Source organism: Centropristis striata, chromosome 6 (assembly GCF_030273125.1).
Source record: "Centropristis striata isolate RG_2023a ecotype Rhode Island chromosome 6, C.striata_1.0, whole genome shotgun sequence".
Classification (NCBI taxonomy): Eukaryota; Metazoa; Chordata; class Actinopteri; order Perciformes; family Serranidae; genus Centropristis; species Centropristis striata.
Window position 1 is genome coordinate 38279220 of NC_081522.1, and position 14499 is coordinate 38293718.

General features: G+C 35.9%; 2 protein-coding genes across 2 annotated transcripts; both read right to left on the reverse strand.

The window, feature by feature from the left end:
* Positions 1–386: 386 nt before the first annotated feature.
* LOC131973229 (probable E3 ubiquitin-protein ligase TRIML1) lies at positions 387–4422 on the reverse strand. Its single transcript, XM_059335165.1, has 2 exons — positions 4317–4422; positions 387–2342 (listed from the first exon to the last, which is right to left on the reverse strand). The coding sequence occupies exon 2, from the start codon at positions 2331–2333 to the stop codon at positions 684–686; it is 1650 nt and encodes a 549-aa protein (XP_059191148.1). The 5' UTR covers positions 2334–2342; positions 4317–4422; the 3' UTR covers positions 387–683.
* Positions 4423–7870: 3448 nt separating this feature from the next.
* On the reverse strand, positions 7871–12039 carry LOC131973412 (E3 ubiquitin-protein ligase TRIM21-like). Its single transcript, XM_059335405.1, has 2 exons — positions 11775–12039; positions 7871–9672 (listed from the first exon to the last, which is right to left on the reverse strand). The coding sequence occupies exon 2, from the start codon at positions 9661–9663 to the stop codon at positions 8017–8019; it is 1647 nt and encodes a 548-aa protein (XP_059191388.1). The 5' UTR covers positions 9664–9672; positions 11775–12039; the 3' UTR covers positions 7871–8016.
* Positions 12040–14499: the final 2460 nt, after the last annotated feature.

A 14499-nucleotide genomic window follows, 5' to 3' on the forward strand; every position in this document is an offset into this window, starting at 1 on the left:
GTTTTCAAACTTCAAACTTTACAGTCTCCAGAGAGGTGAACACAATGCAAAATAAAAACACAGCCGGCAGCAAAATTCATTTTTGTTTGGTGTGTAAAACTAACGAATATGTACAGAATTGAGCCCTGAAATAACCAGAAAGAGATACTTAAACCCTTAAAAAAAACTCATTTTGAAAAGCCCCTATTACCATATGAGGGGTTACATGACTTTTGTGTGTAATTGTGTCAGTATGAAACACTTGTTATATATACAATAACCAGGCAACAATGAAACAAATGTCCTATTTATGTCTTGAAGGCAGGTACATTTCATATTTTTTATTTATTTATTTATTTTGGCCATTTTTGGGCTTTATTGACAGGACAGAGTGAAGGGGGAGACAGAGGGGAAGACATGCGGGAAACGGCTCCGAGTCGGATTCGAACCCGGGCCGCCCGCTTACGAGGACAATGCCTCTGTGGTACGCGTTCTACCAGGTGTGCCACCGGGAACGCCCACAGTTCATATTTTATTGTCTTAAAAATCTGTTTTGTTATAGCCAACACTGAAGAAAAAAGTGGAAATAATGTATTGATCAGAATCTGCTAAACCAACTTTGTATAGACTTTACATCAGAAGCAAACACACATTTATTAGATTAAATGATGTTTAATGTTTTTGTGTAAAATCAAATAGTTGTTCTACTCAGTGTGACTGACAGGAGAGATGATCAGAGGGGCAGAGTTTTCACCATCATTGTTAAAACAAGGACTGAAGTATGGGAAGAGTTTCTCAGTGAAGCAGCAGCCAGTAAAGGAGTAGATAAGAGCTGCAGCATCAACGTCATAAAAGGAGACCAGACCCTCCTCATAATCCACAAACACCCCCACCTTCTGAGGAGGAGACTTCAGAGAGAGACGGACATCAGGGCCAGCAAGAGCTTTGTACTCATTTTCATTTGTCAACCATATCGTCCAGTAACCATCCTGAGGGCTCAGTGTGATGCTTCCCTTCCTGTTGATCGACTCTCTGGCCACTCCTAAATCCCACTCAGTCTTCCCTTTAACCTGAACCTCGTAGTAAAATCTTCCTGAAGAGAAACTCTGCTTTGCTAAGACATTAACACAACTATCAAATCTCTCTGGGTTGTCTGGGAGTTCCTTCTCTTCATCACTATCTTTAACTTGTTTTCCATCATCAGACAGGATGAGCCAGGGATTTGCTGTTTCAGGATCGAGTGTCAGATCCACTGCAGACTGCTGGACCCTCTTCAGCTCAGCCTCAGCAAACAGCTTCTTCATCTGTTGACTGAGCGTCTCCTCCAGCTGACTCAGTGCTCTCACCACAGTCCCGTCATATGAAGGTGGATGGACGCTGACTCCTGTCCAGTCTCTGGTGGGTGGAGCAGCGTTCAGGGAGGTGCAGCTTTGGAGGAGGTGGAGGTGGTCTTCAGACTGTGAGAGCTGCTCCACCTCAGTGCTTCTCTTCTCCAGCTCAGAGATTTCCTGTTCCAGCTCTTTGATGAAGCCTTCAGCCTGTTCCTCTGTCTTCCTCTGCTTCTCTTTGATGGTGTCCATGAGCTCAGCCTGGCTTCTCTCAACAGACTCCTTCAGAGCGGTGAAGACCTGAACACCATCTGCTGTCTCTCTGTCTGCATCTTTCTCACTGAGCTCCACTGAGTGTTTGATCTCCTCGATCTTCAGTCGTCTCTTCTGGATCATCTGCTGGATTTCAGCCTCTGTCTCCCCCAGCTCGGCCTTCTTTCCTTCATATTCTTCTTTCAGAGGAACAACTTTATGTGTCTGGTGGTCTAAAATGGTGCAGAGCATGCAGACACACAATTGGTCGGTCTTACAGAACAGCTCCAGCAGTTTATCGTGCTTCGGACACATCCTGCCTTCCAGGTTCTCCACAGGGTCGATCAGCTGATGTCTTTTCAGGCCTGTCATTGTCAGATGAGGCTGCAGGTGAGTCTCACAGTAGGAGGCCAGACACACCAGGCAGGACTTCAGGGCCTTCAGTTTGGTTCCAGTGCAGACGTCACAGGGAACTTCTCCTGGTTCAGAAACTTGCTGCTCTGAGCTGCTGCTGCTGGCTTTCTGTTGAGCTGACTGTCTGAACTGAGCAGCCATCTCAGAGATGAAAGTATTCACCTGCAGCTCAGGTCTTGTGCTGAAATCCCTTTTACAGTTGGGACACTGACACTGGACATTTTTATCCCAGTGTTCAGTGATGCAGGTCTTGCAGAAGTTGTGTCCACATGGTATGGTGACTGGATCAGTGAACACATCCAGACAGATGGAGCACAGAAACTGATCTTCAGTCAGCAGACAGCTGGCAGCAGCAGACATATCTACACTCTGAGGACAACAAGGGTGAAAAAACACAACTGTAAATACACATTGTTGTTACTTTTATTGGCAAAGGTCCAGTATTTCCAGTGAATTGTCCCAAGCAAAAATTTTGATTAAAAAAATATTGCTAGCCTAAAATTATCCAAAACCACTAAGATCAAAGAATGGCAGAAGAGACAGGAAGTCAGAAGCTTGGGCTCTCTCAGTGTGGATATTCATGTCTCCCATGACAAACTTAAAGTATCTACTCATTATGCAGAATGGCCCCATTCAGATTGTTAAATATATTATTGGATTACTATTTTAGAAACATTTATGTACGCAGCATTTACATCTAATACACTGTTATGAGGTTTAATTAATTTTTAAAAAGTGTAATCACTTCAAATGTATCATGTTTTTCATCTTAAATCTTGACAAAAAGTAACTGAAGCTGTCAGCTAAATGTAGTGGAGGAAAAAGTACAACAAAAACGTCTGAACTGTAGTAGAGTAGAAGTATAAAGTGATATAAATGGTAGTAGTCTGCCCCATGATGACAGGACGTCATCACACCTGTGTGTGTATAGATATATGTATGTATTTATTTATTTAATTATTTTTCATTTATTTATTTTGTGGTTATAAATGTCCCCCTCCCCCCCCCCCTTTTATCTCTCTCTCTCTCTTTCTTTCCCCAGTTATTTATTTATTAATTTTATTTTTTATCATAATTATTGCTATCATTACTGTTATTATTTTTCTTGTATGTGCCTGCTTGTTCTATGTTGTTCACCGTTCGTAAAGTAACAAAATGTGCAATAAACATTTTTTTTTTTTAAGTTTTTAAAGTACAAAGTATCTGCATCAATACGATCTAAAGTAAAAGTACCCCCTTAAGCAGAATGGCCCCACTCAGATCGACTAAGACAGAACTCATTTAATTACCTAATACACTGTTATGAAGTTTAATTAATAACATTGTTTTAATCATTTCAAATTCATCATGTTTTTCTTCTTAAATCTTGACAAAAAGTAACTGAAGCTGTCAGCTAAATGTAGTGGAGGAAAAAAATACAACATATATACGTCTAAACTGTAGTAGAGTAGAAGTATAAAGTGATATAAATGGTAGTAGTCTGCCCCATGATGTCATCACACCTGTGTATGTATAGATATATGTATGTATTTATTTATTTACTTATTTTTCATTTATTTATTTTGTGGTTATAAATGCCCCCCCCCCCCCCCCCCCCTATCTCTCTCTCTCTTTCTTTCCCCAGTTATTTATTTATTACTTTTATTTTTTATCATAATTATTGCTATCATTACTGTTATTATTTTTCTTGTATGTGCCTTCTCGTTCTATGTTGTTCACCGTTCGTAAATTAACAAAATGTGCAATAAACATATGTTGTTGTTTTTTTAAAAGTACAAAGTATCTGCATCAATACTTAAACTATCTAAAGTAAAAGTACCCCCTTAAGCAGAATGGCCCCACTCAGATTGTACTAAGACAGAACTCATTTAATTACCTAATACACTGTTATGAAGTTTAATTAATAACATTGTTTTAATCATTTCAAATTCATCATGTTTTTCATCTTAAATCTTGACAAAAAGTAACTGAAGCTGTCAGCTAAATGTAGTGGAGGAAAAAGTACAACATATACGTCAAACTGTAGTACAGTATAAGTATAAAGTGATATAAATGGTAGTAGTCTGCCCCATGATGACAGGACGTCCTGCTGTCTCCACACCCTTTGGATCAAAGCCAGACTTTAGAGAAGTGGCTGCTACTGCAGTGCTTTGATTTTAGAAAACCAGAGTTCACTCACTGTGGTTTGGTTTCTACCTCTGACTAGATTTACACTTTTTAAAATCTATATTGACACATTTATGGTGAAATATTCATTACATGGTAAAACAGTTTCTGGTTTGAACTAAACTTTGACTAAATCTTCAGTGAGTGTGTTTTGTCTCTGGAGGACAGTGTACTCACCAGTGTTTGACACAGATTCTGCTGCTGTTGTTGAGAAAATCCTGCTGGATTCAGTGGAAGGTTTCTTTAGAGAGAAACAGAGGGACTTGTCCCGACTGCAGTTCTGCTGTCTCACACACTAACTTTCACTTTCATTTCTGGACATGTGACGTGGCTGCCCCTCTCCCCTGTGCTTTGTGACCACAGCAGGAACGGTTAACAGTGTTTTATTATTATATATGATGCTTTTGATTAATATTACTGCTGCATTGCTCTGTATGTTGCATTTTACTGCTGCACATGTTTTAGATTGTGCAATGTTGTGATACATTGTTGTAGTTAAATTTACAGTAATGTACAGTACTATACTATGATGTTTTTAATGACAGGTTACAGTATGACTTTTTAAGGGACATTTTTGGACATCCCATATAATGGTGGGGTTTTTGGACAAACTATACTACTACATGTATCAACAGAGTATAATTGGGACATTTCTAGCATTTTAAGGCATCTTAAAATTTGACCATTTTTGACAAAAATTGACATGCTACAGTATGACTTTTTTTCTGAGGGGGTCATTTCTGGCCATATTATGCTCTAATATGTATCCATAGACTATAATAAAGTGATTTTTAGAATTTTTAAGCATTTCAAAGTTTGACCATTTTTGACAAAAATCAACATGCTATATAGTCAGATGCAAATATGGTTCAACCCTAAAAAAAAATCGAACAAAAGGTTTCTCAGTGGTTTACAGTAGTATAGTAGTAGTATTAAAAACATACTAAAAGTTTAACAATTTCTGACTCCAAGTAATACAAGTGAAGCTAATAAAGTTCAATAAAGTTTATGCATGATATTCATTTTTCAGGATATATGTACCGTATATGACCTATATTAACGAGTTTGAATTGACATAAATACATGGCCAAAATGAACATATCTATTTGATCAAATAATCATCTAGTGATATTCTCAATAGCTTTAATGGATTCCTTGGCCCTGAAAAAGTATATTTTGACACCAAGATTGACCTTCTGAATGGCTTTAGGATATATTGGTTCTCATAGATTTTATATGGCTGCCATCTCTGATCCACAATCTTGATGAAGTGGCTCCCATCAAAAATGTACTTCTGATGATAGAGAGCATGTGGAAATAATTTGGTGCTTTTGTCCAGCATGTCCCCTTTATTCTCAAGTCTGGTCTTAATCCGCCTGACTATTTGTATTCCTCCTAGACCAGAAATGCTGGTGCCTGATACATGTTTTGCTCATGTAATATTCTAATTAGCATATTTGCATGATAGATAAGTGATTACAAGTACAAATACATATATTAAAGCCATTGGTTACAAGTATATTTATGCAAAAAATAAGTACAATTTCCCTTCAGTAACTCCATATCTCTCCTTTCTCTTAAGGCTTTGCCTCGTGTTGGAGCTTCCTGCCCATCTTGAAAATTACACCTTTCTAGTGGTCAGATTTTGGTAAACTTTTAGTATGTTTTCAAGTGCATCTAATACTACAAGAAACAGCTGAGGAACCTTTTGTTAGAATTTTTTTTTTAGGGTTAGGTGTTTTTTTTGTCATATATGCACCCACCTAATAGTATGACTTTATTTTTCTGTTTTTGGACATTCAATACTATGGTGTTTTTTCCTGCTTTTTATGGATGAACAATACTACTACATGTATCAACAGACCATAATTGACACATTTAAAGCTTTTTTAGGTATTTTAAAATTTGTCAATTTTTGACAAAAATCCACATGCCTTTTATGCTTTTTTTTGGAGGGATTCATTTTTGGACATCACATAATATGGTGTTTTTCTGTCATTTCTGGCCATATTATCCTCTGATATGTATCAACAGACTATAATAAAGTAATTTTTTGCATTTTAAAATGTAAATTTTTTTCACAAAAATCAACATGCTCTAGTATGACTTTTTTTCGAGGCGGTCATTTTTGGACATCCCATAATATGGTGTTTTTTCACTATTTTTTGGACAAACTATAGTACCACATGTATCAACAGACTATAATTGACCAATTTTAAGCATTTTGGGCATTTTAACATTTGACAATTTTTTATTTTGAAAAATCGACATACGTGTGACTTTTTTTGACGTGGTCATTTTTGGACATCCCGTAATATGCTGTTATTCTGCCATTTGTGGCCTATATCTGCTCTAATATGTATCAACATACTATAATAGAGTAACTTTTAGGATTTTATTAACATTTTTAAATTTGACCATTTTTGACACAAATCTACATTCTATAGGACGTAAGTATCTCTCGGCTAAGTGTAGTAAAAGTATAAAAGAAGAAGTCCTGTATGTGCATTAAAATAATCAGTTTCAGTGTTTTATTATTAAATCTTATTAATTAATATTACTGCTGCATTAATGTGTATGTTGCATTTAACAGCTGTAGATGTTAATAATTGATGTTTAATTCCTTTATACTGTTGGGTTGTTTTATCTACAGCAATGCATCATATTCTATAAAATTATTTTTTTAGCATTGTTGTCCTGTATAAAACACGCGTCTCCAAAAAGTCATGAGAACGGCTGTTTTCAGCTCGGTGACGAGGCATTTTCCAGCTGATCAGAGAGGGTTTCCAAAGAGTTTTTTAGCTGAAGAAGTAGAAAAAGGAACACTTCATCCTTCAGTTCATCACAAACATTCAACATAAACACATCTGGAGATACGTGGTTTTCACTGGGAAAACAACTTAATCTGGAAATTAACAAAAGTTTACAGACGAATGCAGTAGAGTAAAAAGTTCAATATTTACCTAATTATAAAATAGCATAAAATGAAAATACTGAATTAAAGTAAAAGTACAGAAGTATAAGCAACATAGTGTACTAGTAGTCAGTTATACTATAATAATATTATAATCGGCTCATTATTATTGATGTATTCACATGTGAGAAATATTTTACTGTTAATTAATTAATGTTGTCAAGTTATTTCTAATTCAATATAATTTTGGTACTTTTGTCTGTAACAACTGATCATGTTTTGTTATAAAATCTTGATTTGAAAAGCTAACTAAAGCTGTTAATGTAGTGAAGTTCAACTACAATATTTCTCACTAAAATGTGGAAGAACTCTGAGGAACTTTAAGAGAAATATATAATAATAAATAATATAATAAATTTACAGTTTTCAAACTTCAAACTTTACAGTCTCCAGAGGGGTGAACACAATGCAAAATAAAAACACAGCAGGCAGCAAAATTCATTTTTGTTTGGTGTGTAAAACTAACGAATATGTACAGAATTTAGCCCTGAAACAAACCAAGAAGAGATCCTTAAACCCTTAAAACTAAAACTAAATTTGAAAAGGTCATATTGAGGGGTTACATGACTTTTGTGTGTATTTGTGTATTAAGCACTTGTCATATATACAATAATCAGACACAAGTAGAAAAAGCTTTCTATTTATGAGTACATTGTTCTGGGGATTGAACATAATTGAAGGCAGGTAATACATTCATTAAAGGACATTTCATATTTTTTAATTTAGTCAATCATTGTCTTAACATCTTTTTCGTAATGAATTACACTTTGAAGCAAAAAGTGGAAATAACATACTGATCAGAATCTGTTAAATCTACTATGTATAGACTTTACATCAGAAGCAAATACACATTTATTTGTTTAATTGATGTTAAATGTTTCTGTAGATAATCAAATAGTTGTTCTACTCAGTGTGACTGACAGGAGAGATGATCAGAGGGGCAGAGTTTTCACCATCATTGTTAAAACAAGGACTGAAGTATGGGAAGAGTTTCTCAGTGAAGCAGCAGCCAGTAAAGGAATAGATAAGAGCTGCAGCATCAACGTCATAAAAGGAGACCAGACCCTCCTCATAATCCACAAACACCCCCACCTTCTGAGGAGGAGACATCAGAGAGAGAAGGACTGGAGGTTCAGCACAAGCTTTGTACTCATTTTCCTCCGTCAAACATATCGTCCAGCAACCATCCTCAGGGCTCAGTGTGATGTCTCCCTTCCTGTTGATCGACTCTCTGGCTACTCCTAAATCCCACTCAGTCTTCCCTTTAACCTGAACCTCGTAGTAAAATCTTCCTGAAGAGAAACTCTGCTTTGCTAAGACACAACCACAACTATCAAATCTCTCTGGGTTGTCTGGGAGATCCTTCTCTACATCACTATCTTTAACTTGTTTTCCATCATCAGACAGGATGAGATCAGGATGTGCTGTATCAGGATCGAATGTCAGATCCACTGCAGACTGATGGGCCCTCTTCAGCTCAGACTCAAACAGCTTCTTCATCTGTTGACTGAGCGTCTCCTCCAGCTGACTCAGTGCTCTCCTCACAGTCCCGTCATATGAAGGTGGATGGACGCTGACTCCTGTCCAGTCTCTGGTGGGTGGAGCAGCGTTCAGGGAGGTGCAGCTTTGGAGGAGGTGGAGGTGGTCTTCAGACTGTGAGAGCTGCTCCACCTCAGTGCTTCTCTTCTCCAGCTCAGAGATTTCCTGTTCCAGCTCTTTGATGAAGCCTTCAGCCTGTTCCTCTGTCTTCCTCTGCTTCTCTTTGATGGTGTCCATGAGCTCGGCCTGGCTTCTCTCAACAGACTCCTTCAGAGCGGTGAAGACCTGAACACCATCTGCTGTCTCTCTGTCTGCATCTTTCTCACTGAGCTCCACTGAGTGTTTGATCTCCTCGATCTTCAGTCGTCTCTTCTGGATCATCTGCTGGATTTCAGCCTCTGTCTCCCCCAGCTCGGCCTTCTTTCCTTCATATTCTTCTTTCAGAGGAACAACTTTATGTGTCTGGTGGTCTAAAACGGTGCAGAGCATGCAGACACACGTCTGGTCGGTCTTACAGAACAGCTCCAGCAGTTTTTCGTGCTTCGGACACATCCTGCCTTCCAGGTTCTCCACAGGGTCGATCAGCTGATGTCTTTTCAGGACTGATACTGTCAGATGAGGCTGCAGGTGAGTCTCACAGTAGGACACCAGACACACCAGGCAGGACTTCAGGGCCTTCAGTTTGGTTCCAGTGCAGACGTCACAGGGAACTTCTCCTGGTTCAGAAACTTGCTGCTCTGAGCTGCTGCTGCTGGCTTTCTGTTGAGCTGACTGTCTGAACTGAGCAGCCATCTCTGAGATGAAAGTATTCACCTGCAGCTCAGGTCTTGTGCTGAAATCCCTTTTACAGTTGGGACACTGACACTTGACATTTTTATCCCAGTGTTCAGTGATGCAGGTCTTGCAGAAGTTGTGTCCACATGGTATGGTGACTGGATCAGTGAACACATCCAGACAGATGGAGCACAGAAACTGATCTTCAGTCAGCTGACAGCTGGCAGCAGCAGACATATCTACACTCTGAGGACAACAAGGGTGAAAAAACAAAAAGCGTAAATACATGTCTTTTGATCATTTGCGAAGGTGTGGTATTTCCATCAAATTGTCCCAAGCAACAATTTAGATTTGAAATAAAAATACAGATTACTCTTAACCAATAAGATGATGTTAGTATGCATTTAAAGCAGATATAATTTCCATCTGACTCCACAAAGCATTACCTCTCTGATGAGGGAGAGTAAAGATGGTGAGAGGTTCACCTACACTGGACCAGTGGGGGAAGAAGTATTCAGATCCCTTTCTTAACTAAAAGTACAAAAGTATCTGCATTCAAAAGAAGTATTCAGACTAGTCAAGTATCGACAGTAAAAGTACTATTTTACCCTCTATTGTACGGTTTACCCATTTTTGTCCTGTCAAATTTCTACTGTAGTGGCAATTTTGTCCGAAAAAAGAATGAAATTAAACTTAAAACAAACTTAATCAAATTGCCACTGATGCACCATGGGCGTGTGGTGTACGCAGGCAAAGAAGCTGAAGTCCATGCATGGTTGTTCGTTCCAAAGAGTTATTTTATCCATAACGAACAAGCAAACAAAGAAACATGGCTCCTGCTTCCTCTCTTTGCGGTGGTAAAAAACGATCGGCCCACCCAGGTGCATGCTGGTCCTCTGCCTACCCACCTACCTATATAACATCAGGCACCCACGGTGCCAACCCAAATTCCATTAAACACAAAAATAATATGTAAACTAAATATGCTAAACAATAATGATGATTATTTGCTTTTGTAAAGCACTTTGAGTTGCATTTATATGTATGAAAAGCGCTATATAAATAAAGTTTGATTGATTGATTGATTAAACTAAACAATTAATTAGCAAAACAAAATATTATCAAAATAAACAAACTACAATAATCAAACGATACTCTTTATTAATAAACTAAACAGACAACTAAATACTAACTAAGAAATAAATAGCTCCAACATCTACAATGCATGTTTTTGAGTGATGCGATACTTTAAAAAAGAAGGGAGAGTATAGGGAACCAATAGCAATGCTTTAATTTGTCACATGACCTCCAGGCGGCCATATTGAAACCCTATTTTGCATATTTTTCCAAAGGAAACAGCTTTGCCATTTTGTGCCACAAAAAATCACTCAAATCATTTCCTGGCCCTTTTCCATCTGGAAAAAAATATTCCTACTGATAGGTGAGTAAACCTTCATGTTCAACCTGTTCAAGACATTCATTTCAATGGGTCGTTGGTTCAATGGTAAAATGTTTCCTACAGGCAACATTCAGACAAGAAACTGGTTAAAAAAGTTCCTTTTATAATGTTTTTAAATTTAAAATGTTATGTGTTGTACCCTGTTGAAGCTACTGAATATTTTACATATGTTTATTAAATTAATTCATTTTAAAAACTTTATTTTTCACTTGCGCACTGTTATGGTACAATGTTGTCTACGGGCAACAAACCCCAAAAACTACCACAAAAAAAAAAGAATTATAAAATTTGTTCAGATTATGTTCATTTAGTCTATTTTAAGACAAAAAACACTTCAAACATTATTTTCCTAACTAGAATCATAATGCGTACCATAGAGGGTTAAGCAGAATGGCCCCACTCAGAGTGTACTAAGACAGTACTAATTCAATTACCTAATAATAGTGTAGTTATTGAATATTTTCTGTCTAAAATATTCACATAAATATTCACAAAAGCATATTTTCCCAAAACAATAGTTGTAGTATTACCAGCTGGATGGATGATTGTGTAGATGGACTTTTTATTTTATTTTTTTACCCTACACCTTTCCATGGTAACATGCACTTTGTAGACGGTCCCTGAGCAGTCGAGCCACAGCCGACAGCTCATAGGAGCGTTTTATCTGTCTGTTTATCTATTCTTGCTCCTTTTGTTTTGTTATCATGAAATACCGTGAAACTATCATGTTAAAATGTGATACTGAGCCTTTTTTGTGTGTGTGTGGCAGCAATACGTTTTCGTAATGGTGTAATGTTCATTACACGGTAAACAAAAGTTTGTGGTTTGAACTAAACTTTGACTAAATCTTCAGTGAGTGTGTTTTGTCTCTGGAGGACAGTGTACTCACCAGTGTTTGACACAGATTCTGCTGCTGTTGTTGAGAAAATCCTGCTGGATTCAGTCGAAGGTTTCTTTAGAGAGAAACAGAGAGACTTGTCCCGACTGCAGTTCTGCTGTCTCACACACTAACTTTCACTTTCATTGCTGGACATGTGACGTGGCTGCCCCTCTCCCCTGTGCTTTGTGTTATTAATAAATATGATGTTTCTGGATTAATAGTACTGCTGCATTGATCTGTATGTTGTATTTTACTGCCGCACACGTTTGAGATTGTGCAATTTTGTGATACATTGTTGTAGTTTAATTTACAGTAATGTACAGTATTATACTATGATGTTTTTTAAAGAAATATTATCTATGATGTTTTTTAACAACATGCTATAGTCTTCCTTTTTTTATTAAGGGCCATTTTTGGACATCCCATAATATGGTGGGGTTTATACTATACTACTACATGCATGTACAGAGTATAATTGGGACAGATAGATAGATAGATAGATAGATAGATAGATAGATAGATAGATAGATAGATAGATAGATAGACCATTTGACTATCTCGTTCATAAACATGGTGTAATAATGGAGGAATGAACTATCCATTTTGAGCAAGTGACACACTTCTGCAGGTTATCAACAAGGTTTTGCAGTCTGTACTAATTGTTTTGAGAAATGCATTAACTGTTGTGTAAATGTAAAGAGCGATGTGAGAAATGCACCAAAGCGAATCAGAAAAACTGTAATCAAGCAGAAGTTTCCTGTAAAGAGACTGTGACTGTTTGTCAGATTTCTGTGTGTTTGTCAAAACATGTTTGATGCACATTTAAACTGCTATATGTCTGATATTTTAATACATCTTCAAATTAATACACAACGATGGATAGATGGATGGATGGATAGACATGAATACTTGCTTTTGAGGAATTAACTATCTATTTTGAGCAAATGACACGCTTTTGCAGGTTATCAACTAGATTTAGCAGGTTGTACTAATTGTTTTGAGAAATGCATTAACTGTTGTGCAAATGTAAATAGTGATGTGAGAAATGCACCAATATATATATATATATATAATATATTTATATATATATATATATATATATATAATATATATATATATATATATATATATTTATATATATATATATATATATATAATATATATATATATATATATATATTTTTATATATATATATATATATATATATATATATATATATATATATATATTTATATATATTTATATATATATATTTATATATATATATTTATATATATATATATTTATATATATATATTTATATATATATATATATAATATATATATGAGTGTGAACAGACTTGGATGTAAACTGTAATAAACTGAAGTCTGATTTAAGGAACACATGAACAGTAAATAAGTGAGAGCTGCAATGTGTCAGTTTGACCACATGGGGGCAGCAGAGTCACACAGCTGTTGGACACGTCATGTCCAAATATGGTCATCTGGGTGTGGCTTTAAACTGTTACAGTAAATGATGCCAGTTATTTTGTTGCCATGACAACTTGAGCTAAATTCAGAGGCTGACTGTTTTAGACATTAACTTCAGTCCAAACAAATGTTGTAAAGCTATTTATATATTTATGAATCATTTGCTTCATCACTGCTGATTTAGAAAGGAATATTAAAATGAGTAATAGAGTAATGTTCTTACCAAAACTAGAAATTAGTTTTATGTTTTGTTTAAAAAGTACTTATACTTTATTTGAGTCCTTTTCTGCTACTTTATCAAACTAATTTTGTACTTTTTACTCCATGGTAAAAATTATGGAATAGTTTAAGACCCAGTCATATAAAATAAAAATAAATAAAAAATAAAAATAAGTTTAGGTGACAGCAAAAATATAAAGTGATAAAATACAATGTACATAATAAAGCGTAAAGGAAAAAAATACTTTAAGTTTTTTAAAAATCTGATTGATAAAAAAAATAGCAAATAAATTGTGATATTACATAATGTAATAATAATAATAATAATATAATTATTTATATTAATAAAAAATAATAATAATAAATTATTTATTTAGCGCTTTAAAGGTTCTCAAAGTCGCTGAACATAATAAATTGAAACAAATACAAAATACATTTAAAAAAAAGAAAAGAAAAAAAATAGGTTGAGACATGTTGATTGTAGATTAGTTAACTAATTTGTGTGGGAGATCGAGAAGCTACCAGCTGCAACATTAGTGAAATAATAAAATTACATCATATAAATCATTCTGATTATGAATGCTTTTACTTTGGTGGTTTAAGTATATTTTGATGCTGACACTTCAGCATCAGAACTTTGAGTGGAGTATTTTTACACAGTGGTGTCATTGCTTTTACTAAAGTTAAAATATTTGTGTACTTTTCTCTTTTTAGGACGAGTAAAGGCAGTTGTTTCTATTTTTACACATTAACTGAAAGCACAATATTTCACAACCAGCTGCAGTTTGATTATTGAACTTTTTGTGAACTTTTCCTTCTGTCAACTCTGAGTGTGTGTGTTGTGTCACGTAGAGGAGAAGTGTGTGTGTGTGTGTGTGTGTGTGTGTGTGTGTGTTGGTCAGACACTCTGATCCTCTGAGACACGCTGGAATAAATAATGTGTCTGTCACACACTATAAATACTGATTACTTTATGATTACTGCTGTGAGTTTCCTGCACGTGAACATTAATGGTGTTCAGATGATAGTGATTATTCTTTAAAC

Bases quoted from the DNA above. Each gene is read 5' to 3' on its own strand.
- LOC131973229 (XM_059335165.1), bottom strand. From the start codon at position 2,333: ATGTCTGCTGCTGCCAGCTGTCTGCTGACTGAAGATCAGTTTCTGTGC.
- LOC131973412 (XM_059335405.1), bottom strand. From the start codon at position 9,663: ATGTCTGCTGCTGCCAGCTGTCAGCTGACTGAAGATCAGTTTCTGTGC.